Source organism: Elaeis guineensis, chromosome 6, assembly GCF_000442705.2.
Source record: "Elaeis guineensis isolate ETL-2024a chromosome 6, EG11, whole genome shotgun sequence".
Taxonomy (NCBI): Eukaryota; Viridiplantae; Streptophyta; class Magnoliopsida; order Arecales; family Arecaceae; genus Elaeis; species Elaeis guineensis.
Genome location: NC_025998.2, coordinates 121,049,243 through 121,064,313, shown reverse-complemented (window position 1 = coordinate 121,064,313; position 15,071 = coordinate 121,049,243). Strand labels below are relative to the sequence as shown.

The 15,071-nt window shown below is 37.3% G+C and overlaps 1 protein-coding gene across 2 annotated transcripts; it reads left to right on the top strand.

Annotated features, from left to right (window-relative positions):
* Window positions 1-3,698: 3,698 nt before the first annotated feature.
* Window positions 3,699-10,718, top strand: LOC105060106 (probable methyltransferase PMT28). Of its 2 annotated transcripts, XM_073259689.1 has the most exons (10): window positions 3,705-3,868; window positions 4,127-5,029; window positions 5,115-5,264; window positions 5,822-6,092; window positions 6,184-6,312; window positions 7,428-7,602; window positions 7,822-8,067; window positions 8,273-8,467; window positions 10,032-10,339; window positions 10,489-10,718. In XM_073259689.1, the coding sequence occupies exons 2-9, from the start codon at window positions 4,250-4,252 to the stop codon at window positions 10,228-10,230; spliced, it is 2,145 nt and encodes a 714-aa protein (XP_073115790.1). In that variant the 5' UTR covers window positions 3,705-3,868; window positions 4,127-4,249; the 3' UTR covers window positions 10,231-10,339; window positions 10,489-10,718. The 2 variants fall into 2 exon arrangements, with proteins under 2 accessions (XP_073115791.1, XP_073115790.1); XM_073259690.1 differs by having other exon boundaries at window positions 3,699-5,029; window positions 5,214-5,264.
* The last annotated feature ends 4,353 nt before the right edge of the window (window positions 10,719-15,071 follow it).

The window sequence follows — 15,071 nt, the reverse complement described above, 5'->3', positions numbered from 1 at the left end:
AGAGTTCACCCGACCATTCAGACCAGGAGCGAAAAACTAATACCACTCCAAAATACGATACTATTTTCGAAGCCGTTCAACATTGAGCTCGAATAAGGAAGAAACTTTCATTTTCAGACCCGAAAGAGAGTAATCGGTCAGATTTTTCGATCGACTATCTCGAGAAGATGAAGCCTTCTTACTGGCCATCGAAAATGAAAAACTAGAAAAGAGAAGAAAAAATCCTAAGAGAAGGAAGGAGAACTCGACTTGAAGCCAAAGATGGTGCGAAAGACAGAACCCGAAAAGCTCCTAGTACTAAGACAGCAGAACCTTCTATTGCAGAGAGGCGATAAATGCAAAAGTAAAGCCTGAATGAAAGCGACTTTATATATATAAGATCCCTCAACGGTCCGAATGAAATCAGTTAAATCAGGATCTCTTCAAATGTCGACATGGGGTGACATCAAGACCGACCGTTGGTCGGACGGTTCGATGCACCTGCTTCCAGATCACGCCACCTCACTGTTATCCACATGAACAACACAGAGCCATTGGCATTTGGACACGTGGCCAAGACCTATTAGTCAAAATCAAATCGTCCAGATTTTCTGGGCATCGAATTATCTTCCTGAAATGACAGTCCAATGATGATCTCACAGTTATCGAAACAATAAAATAGCTGAAGACCTCTCGTATTTCAAAAAATCATTAATGCCAGAGCTGAATCGGGGCTCGAGACAGCACGTGATAATTCCCTTCGTCCAATGCGATAGACCACGTGGCAACATGCACGTCTGACTACCTTGGACTTGGGAGTGGAGGGCTAACTGTTGAGATAATTCAACCGACCCCCAATTTTGACTATAGATCGACCTCATAAACATAATATACCGACTAACAATCAGTTGACCGATCGACAGTCAGCTATTCTCAATCATTAACAGACAACTTGGTTAATCTCCGACGGAAGACAATCGGCATATCAAAGTTACTGACCGATGCTCATTCGAATCTTCACGACTACCGACATACTACTATCACCAACATATAGTTGGCTTACTTGAAACTATCAATGTAGAAAGTTAGAACGTGATCAATGGCAGATATAATCATCCATCCCAGCATAAAGGAAAACTCCAGGGAGAAGAAGAAGAGATAAAGAAAAATTAGTTCTTTCATCCATGAATGGATGATGGAAGATCGGAGATGAAAGAAACGTCTTTTCTCAAGTTAAAGAACTACCAACCCTTGGCCTTGGGATGAAAATGAAGGACAAAGAAAGATCGAAAGAGAGAATGACGAGATTTAGTCGAGATAAGCCGACATAACAAAGCAAAACTAATGATCAGTCGGATGAAATTCAGAGTTAGCTGAGCAAGACAGAGACCATAGTAATCAAGAAGATTCTGGACGAACTCCAGAATCGAAGACCGACCCGAAGGTCCTCGATATAAAATGTGACATGGCCCGGAAGAGGAGAGTTCACCCGACTATTCAAACCAGGAGCGAAAAACTGATATTGCTCTGAAATACGGTACTATTCCCGAAGTCGTTCAACATTGAGCTCGAATAAGGAAGAAACTTTCATTTTCAGACCCGAAAGAGAGTAATCGGTCAGATTTTCTGATCGACTATCTCAAGAAGATGAAGCCTTCTTACTGGCCATCGAAAATGAAAAACTAGAAAAGAGAAGAAAAAATCCTAAGAGAAGGAAGGGGAACTCGACTTGAAGCCAAAGATGGTGCGAAAGACAGAACCCGAAAAGCTCCTAGTACTGAGACAGCAGAACCTTCTATTACAGAGAGGCGATAAATGCAAAAGTAAAGCCTGGATGAAAGCGACTTTATATATATAGGATCCCTCAACGGTCCGAATAAAATCAGTTAAATCAGGATCTCTTCAGATGTCGACACAGGGTGACATCAAGACCGACCGTTGGTCGGACGGTTCGATGCACCTGCTTCCAGCTCACGCCACCTCACTGTTATCCACATGAACAACACAGAGCCATTGGCATTTGGACACGTGGCCAAGACCTATTAGTCAAAATCAAATCGTCCGAATTTTCTGGGCATCGAATTATCTTCCTGAAATAAAAATCCAATAATGATCTCACAGTTATCGAAACAACAAAATAGCTGAAGACCTCTCGTATTTCAAAAAATCATTAATGCCAGAGCTGAATCGGAGCTCGAGACAGCACGTGACAACTCCCTTCGTCCAATGCGATAGACCACGTGGCAACATGCACGTCTAACTACCTTGGACTTGGGAGTGGGGGGCAACTATTGGGACAATTCAACCGACCCCTGATTCCGACTATAGATCGGCCTCATAAATATAATATACCGACTAACAATCAGTTGACCGATCGACAGTCAGCTATTCTCAATCATCAACAGACAACTTGGTTAATCTCTGACGGAAGACAATCGGCATATCAAAGTTACCGACCGATGCTCATTCGGACCTTCACGACTACCGACATACTACTATCACCAACATATAGTTGGCTTACTTGAAACTACCAGTGTAGAAAGTCACAACGTGATCAATGGCAGGTATAATCATCCATCCCACGATCACATAATGCCAAAATGTGCGAAACCCACATGTCTAACTGTTATGAACGGTTATCGACTATATGTTACGATCATTAATGGGCATAAACAGCCCATTAACTCCATGATTATGGCCTAATAATTAGGATAATTGCTCTTCAGTGTCATAAAAAGCGGGATCACGTGCTCGACGGTTACATCTGAATCACCTATAAAAGAAAGATAAACGAACAGCATGAAGAAGATAATTCTGGGCTGAGACTTTGCCATTTCACATATTTTTTATCGGCTGTTCACCACTCTCCATTGGCTTAAACATTGGAGGATCTCCATTAGACATAATTTCAATCAGTATGGACTTCATTTTACAGGTGTTCTTCACTGACGACAAGTGCAATAGGGGATTAACCGCAACACAGGCCATTTCGTAGATGATTAACCTTATTTATAAGTTATAATTTATTAAATTTCTGTTTAGTTATTGAATTCTATTTAAATATACTATTTTTATTGAATATCTTTCGAGAGACTAGTTAGATATTATATATTAGTTATCAATTTTTTTTTATGAAAGAAGGTTTGCTCTTGGTAATTTTCTAAAGTCCCTTCGTCTTAATCACAGCCTACCTGTATATTACACTAATTCATTTTTTTCATCGTACTAATAATTAAGTTTTCATTCATTAAAATATAAATATAATATAAGAAAATATAATCATTGCTGATTTATATCAGAAAAAATATTAATTGTTGGAGGAAACTTGGATCGGTAAATCCCTTTATAAAAAGTTGATCAGAATATATTATTTAACATAATGGAAAAGCGACCTTTATTTTCTTTTGTCTCCCCTAAGCAATCATTACTTTGCAACTTTAGATCAAAATTATAAAAATTAAATAATTACAAATTAATGATGAATCACCCACTGATTAGGATTCGGATACAAAAGAATGAATCACCTTCTTTTCTAACATTGACCATTGAATCGCATAATAACTACTTCAAGATCTGTACAACTGCTTTGAGATGCGATTCCATGTTTGATGTACTGTCCGAGCCCGACTGATTGATCCTTATCTTTCCTTTCAGCCAGAATCTGGTGAGCGCGAGAACGCTAGAGATTGCGAGACCAAGACCGGCTAAAAAAATCTAAATTCGCCGAAACTACCGGCGCCGGGGTCGGGTCGGCGCCTGCCCCTTGCGGGCTACAACGAACCCCGCGACTCGTCATCTCCTTCGCGTAATCTTCTCACTCTTCACACAATTTCTTGCACATTCTCTTGTTCAGAAACCAACCTCTCCTGCCATGGAATAATACAAGAAGGTAAAAAGAAAAGAAAAGACTCGTTCGATTTCAATTCTCCAACCATATTTTCTACTCATAATGAGCATATTGGAAGAAGACACCTCCCCCTCCAACTAAGAGAAGCCCCGAAATCTTCTTTAAACTACTGCATAAATTAACCAAATCCTTTTCTTCTCTTGTTTACCTAAAGCAAAGCTTTATTAAACAAAAGAAATCCAATACTCCAACGACTGTTTACCAACTTCCAATGCATAACTTCTTTTGTGGGCTTTCTAGCTCCGCTTTATTCCACACCGGCCACTGAGATCTCTGCATTGGCGACCCAATGGGAGTCCCTCTCGAAATCACCGAGATCGGTTTGGTCTTCTGAGACTCCACAACCTTAGAGTCGGCGAAGCGATGGCCGGGGTTCGGTTGGGGCGGAGCGCCAAGCGTGGTGCTCCCTTGGGCTTCTGCGCCAAGGTAGCGCTGGTGATACTTCTAGGGCTTGTTTTCATCGTTGTCTGGTCCATCTTCTCCTCCCCCACCTCCGCCGCCGTCTCCTCCCAGCGGAGCGGCTTCGACGACATCTTCGACCCCGACGCCTCGCCGGCGGTCGGGAAGAAGAAGGAGGTGGAGGAAAGCAAGAAGAGGAATCCAAGCTCGCCGCTGAAAGATCGGAGTGGGAATGGGAATGGAAGAGGTAGTAGATCGCCGGAGAAGAAGAAGAAGAAAGAAGGGGGGATCGAGGAGAAGGCGGCTGCGGCAGCGAAGAATGAGACGAGAGAGGTGGAAGGGCAGCAGGAGGAAGAGAGGGAGGGGGGAGAGGATATGGTGGAGGTGGAGGGATTGGAGGAGGTGGTGGAGGGGGAGGGAGGGATGGATGAGGACATGGAGGACGGGGTTGATGTGAATCCGGAGGAGGAGGAGGAGGAGATGGTGAATGAAGAGAAGAGTGCGGGGAATAAGAAGAAGAAGAACAAGAAGAAGAAAAAGTTGGGACCTTTGTTTGATCCGGGGGCTCGGTATAATTGGAAGCTTTGTGGTGGGAGGCATGGGCATAACTATATACCTTGTGTTGATATGGACGGTGGTCATCGGCATCATGAGAGGAGTTGCCCTCGGATGCCATTGATGTGCCTGGTTTCTCTTCCTCAGGAGTATAGACCTCCGTTGCCTTGGCCCGAGAGAGAATCCAAGGTTCTTCTTTTGCTAGAATAGTAGCTTGTTTCGAAGCATTTTCTTCTGGGGTAATGCTGATATTTGCTGCAATTTGATGTTCCAGATATTTTATAAAAATGTGGCTCATCCAAAGCTCTCTGCCTTCATTAAAACTCACAGTTGGTTAAATCTATCTGAGGAGTACTTATTGTTTCCTCGGCAGGAATCTGAGTTTAAAAGTGGGGCTCAGCACTACCTCAATTCAATTGACGAGGTAAGAAGCCTCCTAGAGTTTTTGCGAGAGTCTAAGATTAGATGCATTGAAATTTCAAATTTCACAATAAATTTGATGGAATTTGCTCTCCATATATCTGCATTAATAGGTCATTAATTTGCAAAAGTTAAGATGGTTTGTGTCATGCTGCAATACATATCAAATATACCCGCAGCATTATGTTTTAGGCATGTTATTGATTCATTAAAGGTTTAATTTTTAACAGGAAAGTACTTGTCAAAACATACTGGATAGTGTTCTTCTGTCTCTAAAACGTTGTTTGATGATTAATAGTATTGACGTATGCTTTAGTGATTGGATTCTGCGACCCTGTTTTATTGCTGGCCATGCTTATTTAGCCTGTTGCTTGCGGTCTTGTAGTATTCTTGCCCCATTTGTTTGATTGTACCATCTGCATATTTTTGCATCTATTCTTGGTCTTGGATTGTTTACTCCATCTTTACTTATTCTGGCCTATGCATTGTGTGAATTGCCTGCTAGTGTAACTAATATAGGTTTCTCATGCTTAGGCTGAAGTATGTCTGTTGCTCTTATAGATGGCACCGGACATTGAATGGGGGAAAAATATTCGCGTAGTACTGGACATTGGATGTACGAGTGCTAGTTTTGGATTAACTCTTCTCGAGAAAGATGTGATAATATTATCTTTGGGACTGGCGAATGATCAAACAGATCTAGCACAACTAGCCCTTGAGCGTGGTATCCCTGCAGTGATGGCAAATTTGGGATCAAGAAGGCTTCCTTTTCCAAGTGGTGTTTTTGATGCTATTCACTGTGGCAACTGTGATGTGCCATGGCATTCTAGTGGTTTGTACTTAGTTCTTGCTTTTCCGTTTGAAGCAAAACCAATTGTAGCATGTTAGGATCATTAATGTGAGCATCAATTTGTGTTTTGTAGGTGGGAGGCTCCTTTTAGAGATGAACAGGATTCTACGTCCTGGAGGATACTTCATTATATCAACTAAACATGGAGATATCGATAATGAAGAAGGTGCAGCTAAACATGGAGATTTTAATAGTGAAGAAGGTAGTTTATATGACCTGCAACTTATCCTTTCATGGTTACTGCTTGGTATCAGAGTAGCTTGAAAGGAGGAAGAAACTAATGACAATCAGAATCTGAAAAAGAAACTAATCACAGTCAGAATTTAGCTTTGCACTCCATTCTTATAAATAGAACTCCATATGTGTAATCTTCTACACAAGTGGAGGGCTCATCTTTCTTGTTTGTCCCAATTTTATCACCTTCATTTTGGGCAATTCTTGTATTCCTCCCTTCTTCCTGCTCCCGCTTATTGATCTAGTAAGGATTGGACATATTCTTTTCCACCCAATTTGGTTTAATATCTTATTCCTTAATGTTTCTAAGAATTGTAATATTTGGTATTTATATGCAATGATCATTCCCCAGATCCCTTTGTATTTCAATAAATTGTCAGTGATTATGCTGAGCATGTACATGTCCATTTAATAACGTGTGCATAGAAATGAAGAGAAGAAAAAAAAGGAGGATGCAACCTTGCTAGAATTTTTTTCAAGAGTTCCTTGCACACATTATGCAATTAATTTTTGTGCTTTAATGTATGCTATGCAATATTCACATATATAATTCATCGAATAAGTTATTAATAGATTTGCATGGCCAACTGTGTAGGTAGATTCCCAATCACAGCTATATGTCGAATGGAACGGTTTCAACTGGAAATGATCCTGTGTACTCCTAACGGTTATGATCCTATAACTATGTAAAATTTGCTCAACATGCCAAAATTTAAACACCATAAATCAAATGCTTGAATTTTACAGTGCTGGTTTATTAAGTTCAAATGAATTGCTTTTTTCATAATTCTTATTGAGTGAACGAAATGCATGTGGTCAATGTCGATCTTTTATTATGTAATTAGCATTTGTGCTATCAGTAACCATCTTGCCTTAAGTAAAGGAAGTGACCAGGGACAGTTCAATTTCATTGGACTCTGTTCACATCATGTAAAGTACGAGCACATATTTGTGTCTGCCATATTTTTTTTTTTTAAAGATTTATTTTATTTTGAACCAACTTTGTTATAATGGTAGCAGGGGCTTTCTTCAATGTTGCTTGGTTATTCATGTTTTTGTTTTCCTTCTTTTTCCCTTGGTCAGGCATGTCCACATTGATGGCATCAATCTGCTGGAATATTCTGGCGCACACAACTGATGAAGTCAATGAAGTGGGTGTTAGAATATATCAGAGACCAGCATCAAATGATATATATGATCTGCGACGGACTAAAGAACCTCCTTTCTGCAAGGAAGATGACAAACAAGATGCTGCTTGGTAAGCTTTGAGTAACAATTTTTATGGCATAAACTCATTTGCTTTACTTTTAGTGCTTTAATTTTTTTTTTTTTGTTCCTTTGTTTTTCCCTTTCTTTTTGTTGTTGGGTGGGGGTTGGGGGAAGGGGGGCTGCAATGTGGATTCTTAGCTTGAATGTTACTTTCAGCTTCTTGAAAGTGCCTATACATCTGAGCAAATCAAATTTATCTTTTCTTCAGGTATACTCCAATAAAATCATGCTTACATAAAGTTCCAGCTGCTATAGAGCAACATGGTACTGATTGGCCAGAGGAATGGCCCAAGAGGCTTGAAACTTTTCCTGAATGGCTGGGTGATTTACAAGAAAAGTTGACCGCAGATCATAAACACTGGAATTCTATCATTAGCAAATCATATCTTAATGGGATAGGTATCGATTGGTTAAATATTCGAAATATTATGGATATGAAAGCCATTTATGGAGGGTATGCAGATCTATCCCTTAAACTGATTTTTAATTAATATTTGTTCTTATTATAATTTACAATTTTTTTTTTGTTTGTGGAATTTTTAGTTACATTGATTTTGATTTCGGAAATGAGATGTTGATTACCTCACTTTTGGGGCATGTAGTTACCTGCTGTTTCATTAGAAATGAAAAATTAAACTCTTGTAAACTTGGATGGACAGATTTGCAGCAGCCCTATCATCTCAAAAGGTTTGGGTGATGAATGTAGTTCCTGTGCATGCTCCAAACACTCTTCCTATCATTTATGAGCGTGGATTTCTTGGCGTCTACCATGATTGGTGTGAACCATTCAGCACGCACCCAAGGTCATATGATCTTTTGCATGCTGATCATCTCTTCTCACGTCTTAAGAACAGGTATGTATTCAAAATATGTGGGCCTTGTATTTTGTCTTATGGAGTTTTTTTTGGCGAATCTTGTGTCTTGGATAGGGTTCTGGGTGCTATATAATCTTGACCGACTATCCAATATAAGTGATATATGATGTCAAGAGGCAACATCACCGCTAAAAGTGTGCCCGGAAATCTCAGTGATGGTTTCTACAGGAAATCTTTATAGATGCTTGATAAGAATATGAAATAAGCCACCTTAGGTCTTAGGTGTTCTAAAGTTAAAGGAACAACGTGCCAATACTTTGTGTACCAGAGGGTATAACTTTCTGTTATATTAACGACTTCAGAACATAAAATTATGCATCACATATTTTCTGTATTAAGTTGTAATCTGCGATGCATCTGCTCTTCTTAGAAAATCTTTAGCTGTCCTCTTCAGCTACCCAGAATCTTTTCCAGGTATACCATCAAAATCATTTTTAATTCACTGGGTGGACTTACCATCTCTGTGTCTTGGATAGATCAGACTTTAAAATATAGGAATTAGATAAAATATTGGATCCAGAAAATTTAGTTTTGTGGACTGTTCTCAAGTTTTTGTCAGGTGCATTACATGTTCTCTGACCTTCCAAATGATAAATTTTCTGAACTTGGCCTGTTTACAAGAACATCGTTATTGAATTTTTCCATCTAATCAGTTCTTGTTTTCCCAAGGTATATATATATTGAAGTTGTCTAGAAACACTTTTTCTCCATTGCTCTACCTGCACCCTGATTTTTTCCCCCCAAAGATATTGTATTCTTATGTTTCCAAATATGCTATTTTTCTTTTACTGCTCTGCTTCCATCCTGAATACCACCCCCCCAACCAAAGGAAGTTTTAACATGTGGGAAGTCTCTTTTTGTGGTTTCATTTATGTTATCTCCTTTTGGTAACCCTCCAATGTAGCATATTCATCTAAGAAGGCTTGGGTCATGCAGTCTGGAGGACCATAAGTGGGAAGGCAAAAAGCTGTTTAGTTTTATGAGAAAATTGTTTCCAAAATGAATTTTTAAATACTTCTCAGGAAAAAAGCATGATTAAGAGCCATGAATGGGTATACTTTTATCTGCTTATGTGTTAGCGTATGTGAGTAAAGTAGTGCATTATTCTTAAGTACTGGTGGTGTGAAGAGGTAAAAGTAGCATTATCTTCATTTGAAGTAACCCAACTTAGAGAAGAATGATGATTGAATTAGAGGAAATAAACTCCTTTTAGATTCTTTGAAAGATATAAGAGGGGGAGTGGTCCTTTATGTTACTATGGGATTAATTATGTGGGGCTACATTGGACTGGGTTGGTTATGTAACTGTTTTACAGATCATCATGTGATTTCTGGTTTTACTGTGATGTAAGTTTTAAGTCATTTTATGTCCCTTTAACTGGTCATCTAGGTCCTGTAATTTATGCATCCATGTAAGAGCGGACATCCTTGAGTATTAAATAAGTGCTTACTCTCTGTTTGTTAATAAGTATATTGCTTTATTACAGTTATTGACGTGAGGTATCAATCAAACCAGTTGTTCTACTAATTTCACCACACTGCAGGTGTAAGCAGCCAGTTGTTATTGTGGTTGAGATGGATAGAATTCTGAGGCCGGGAGGTTGGGCCATCATCCGTGATAAGTTGGAGATCTTGAATCCATTAGAGACCATCTTGAAATCACTGCACTGGGAAATAAGGATGACTTATGCCAAGGATAAGGAGGGTATTATCTGTGCACAGAAAACAATGTGGAGGCCATAAAGCTATTGGATCTATCCATGTGCTGTAATCATTTAGTCTGTCTTCCTCCATTTTGAGGGAAAAGGCTGGGGCTTCTGGTTCTCGATGTTCATTCATATGTCGGCACAAGGTACTACTTTGATTCCTTTATCATCGATTAATGTCGTTTCAGTTCCTGTTGAAGTATGTGATAACCATTTTCGGTGGGTGCTTTGTTTTTTCCATGTTATGTAACTTAGATGATTACTTATCTTGATTGTTTTGTTGATGAAAATCCAGAAATTTTCGGAAGCATTTGATTCTGGAATTACTCACTCAGAAGCATGCCAAATTCTGGAGGGTTCGCTCTTATGATTGCAATGTAAAAGGGAGCTGTTTATTGGAATAGCTCGAGTGAAAACATATGTTGTGTTACCATTCAACCCCCTGGTAAAATTGTGAAACTGCGATGTATCCTGGACCAGTTTTGAAATCATGATTGAGCGTGTGACAAGTGAAAGTTATTATTATCTTTGTGAGACATGAGTATTTCTTTAGCTTTCAAAAGTTTATATAGCTAAGATCTGCTAACCTACAAAAAGATAAATGATGGTTAATCATCCCAGTATCTAAACCTTATATATCCTCATGGTTAGATGGCGTCCGTCGAGAATACCACAAGATCTGTAGACCAAAATTTTATTTTCTTCATGGGACAATTGAATAATACTATATTATATCTCATTATATTATTTTGTTAATCATTATTATAATATTATATAATACAAACATAACATTAAATGTTGTTGATATTAAAAATAAATATTATGTTGATATATTAGTAATATTATCAATGATAAATAATGTTATTATCTTAATAATATATTAGTAATATTATAGCGATATATTAGTAATATACTTATTCTTAAGATATTATCTAAAACTTATCTGGGCATAGGAAATGGGATTAAAAAAGAATTCTGATGATTTTCAGGAATGAATTTTTCAAGTTGGAAAATTATTCTAATTTCTATCCCTAATAACCAAACATGACCTTGGCTTAGAATTTATACCTTTTTTGGGCAAATGAAAGCAAAAGGAGTGTGCAAAGAGAAAGGTCAAAAGGTATTTATAAATTTACAAGAATGATAGTGATATTTTTAATTGGATGGCAATCGTAGACCTCCTCTTTCCCTTGCATAATAGATGCATACTGTCATAATGGCCACTGTAACGGTAATTTGTTCAAGCCATCAAACATCTCATACTTGCCAAATCCCCTAAAACTTGTTCATGACTTGGTTGAACATGATTCAAATTGCAATATTGTTTGGTCTCACAAAAAATTAAGAAGTAATTGAAAATATAATTGGCTAATTTCTAGATTTGTCAAATTTTATTAGATTCTTCCTCGATCTCCATTCTGAAATATATCTTGATTCAAGCAGGCCATTTACAAATTAGATCCTCAAATCCTTAATTTTTAAATTATATAAAAGCATCTTAAGTTCTTCAAATTTTTAATTTCAAAAACGACCCTAATCAGATAGCTTCACTAAAGACCTAAAATATTTCTACAATAATTTCAATTAGAATTTTCTATTAAATGATTTAAAACATTTTAGATTTTGATCAAAAGAAAAGATTGATGGATTTCAAGAGAAAATCTAATTTAACGAGCAAGAAGAATCCACAACGTTCTTAAAACAAATATTTTTGAACCAAGATAAAATATGATATTTTTATAAAAAATAACTAAAAATTTATTAGTTTTAGATTTTTATTATTTAAATTGCAGTTAAATTATTTCGCCACACATATTTTAACTACATAATATGCATATGAAAAAAAATTAATTTTTTTATTTAAATTCATATTATAAATTATGCTGTTCAAGATAAAGCCAAGCAAAACTAATGGTTTGGTTGAACAAAGTCGACCACATTAACACCTTCTTTTCTCTTCCCTCCGAACCAAAAAACCCTAACTTGTCGTTGGGTTGCATTGCACATCGATTTTTATATGTATGCTCAGTCAAATATGGTATGGGGCCTCCTTGAATCATATTTATTGCCAGTAAATAGTGTCAGGCATCAAATAGCCTTGCGAGTTTGTTGCGCAAAGCATATATCATCTTGAGTTCATGTGAACTTTGTTACAATTGGGAAATCCAGCCTTTTCAAATGGCTTTTGCAGTCTTGCCTTCTTTCTTGATCCCCATCCATCCATCTTTGTCATCACTAAATTTTTTCTAGCATCTTGCAGAACACTCAGGTGGCACTATATATAACAACAATTGCTAACATTGGTGGTTAATGTTGTCCTTATGCATTACCTATTCCCCCAAATTCTTGTCAATGAATAAAAAAGGTAAAAAAAAGAAAGAAAATCTCCCGAGAAAAGAAACCTCGATGAGTGTTCCACTGCGACCTTGTCATTGGGATATTTAAGCTGAAAGTAGATGCACTTGTTCACTCCTCATGCCTATATTGCTTCGAACTTTTGCATCAACTCATAAAGCTGATAAAATTCTTTCTTTTTGTGGTATTCTCCTAAATTTTGATAGGACTCATTAGAAGCTTTGCATGACAAAAGGCAGAGTACAGTTTACCGTTTAACTAGTTAAAGGATGGAATGCGGAAGATATCAATGCATACACAAACTTGCTGTGTATCGAAAACTGAATTTAATTGAAATCAAAGATGTCACGTGTAGGGATGGCAAAATTGATTCGATTTGATGGGTATGCACCCTATTTAAATCCAGTCAAATCGAAAAAATAGAGTTTGATCGGATTTGAGTTCGGATTTTGATAAAATCCAAAAACTGTAGCATGGGTATAGGTAAGGTATGGATAGTGCTGTTTTCTATCCAACTCCGAATCCATATCCGATCCGAACCTATGAGTATGGGTAATATCCGAACCCATATCCGAATATATATATTTATAATTCTGTTTTGGTAATTCTATTTTGGTTGATAATATGTCTAAAATTATTTTGGTTATTTATATGTTTTATGTTGAATTGTAATTCTATTTCTATATTTGATTTCTATAAATTTGGACTTATAAATTATGTTCTATATTGAATTGATAATTTTGTTTTGATTGATAATATGCACAGAATTATTTTGGTTGTTTATTTTTTTAGGCATGGGATAGGTTTGGGGCGGGTATGGATTGGGTATGGGAAAATGGGTTACCTGTGGGTATCTCCGAACCCGTTGGATATGCGGATGGGTATCTATTTAGATGGTAATACAATCGAAACCAATTTTGATAAAATTCAATGATCAAAGTAGGGTCGAAAGTTGCATCTTTCTGCCAAACCCTCTTTAATCCAGAAAATGGTCTGACCAGTGAAAACAGGCTTTTTTTGTGGAGAGATGATTGTCCTTCTCTGTTCCATAAAGGTGGAATCGCTCTCTTTTGTTCTATAAAGGTGGATTCTGATGGCCATCCGCTGCTTCGTAGTCCATTTCTTATTTTTTATATCTAAATACCGAGTGAATGGGCCATTTTGTTCTTGTTCACCCCGTCCATGTGGAAGGATTGGATGGAGGCTGCTCTTATAATTAACAGGGACCCGTGGGGACCATGGAACAACCACCGTGTCTTGTGACCCACTCTCGGCAATTTCTGTGAAAGTTGGCGTTTCACGGGAACATTCGTGCTTTGCCAATTACGATAGAATAATAATATAATATAATATTTGTTCATCACAGTTGTAGAGGTACTCATCCACTGTTATCAAGATCAGGTTGCTTTCCGTAACACTTTTACGCAGAGAAGAAGAGTAATGTAGTTGGCACGGAAGCTGTGGAGTTATGGAGAAATTATTGCATGCACCAGATCCAAGTGAACAAGAGCATACGTACGCGCGCAATAGAAAATTGGTGAAATACAGAGGCTCAGGCATTTTTGGGATATTTTATAGGAGTGCGGAAGGAGATGCCCCGGATGCGCTGATCTTTTATGTTATACAGACGACCTATCGTATTTCGCTTATCAGAAATGATTCTTTATTTGAGTTCTGAAAGAGCTCAATGAAATTTATTATTTTAAAAAAATTTTATATTTTGATTATAAAAATAATTGATATGATTTTCAGATTTTTAAAAATTTAAAATTTTTATTTTATTCGTGTAGCGATCCGATGAATGTTTATCACTTCAGAATTTTTTTTTTTTTTTAGATACTTGAAGATTAATTTTGACAATAATATTTGAGGTGGATAAATTTAATTCGAAATTGGTAGCGGTAGGAGAAAACTATCTTTTCATATCTATGATATTTGAGACGGGAGCCCCATATTATTTGAATTGAAATTTTGCATGCTAGATAAATTTTGAAGATCAATCGTTTTATCATTAAAGATGCACGATCACATTAGTGACTTGCATTCAAAGTTACATTTATGGAGATCACATTCATTATTTTTTTCTGAAAAATATTTTTATATTATTATTGGGCTATCATGTGGAGATGGTCAGATATGTCTCTATAATTGGCTCGTATACTAAGTTGCAGAGCATTCGGAAGAGTCCTTATGAGTTGGGCTAATTTCGGATCTATCATGAATATTTTATTTTTCTGATTTTTTGAATTGTATTTACGTGCACCGTCTTTGTGAAGGAAAAAAGAAAACCATCGTTTGATTTGATGCGGTCCAATTGCACCTGATGCATGCAATACGGAGGCGTGGAGTTTGAGGGTGAATCCTCTGTCAAAAGGCACTGAACTTTAACAGACTTTATTAAGCGAACTTTAAGCGTACTGGAATAAATATTATGGCGTTCCTCCTTATTTTTCTTTCCCCGTCTCTTTTTCTGCAAAGCAACAGTGTCATATCCGGACATTTAATAAAACTTTGCAGCGCATT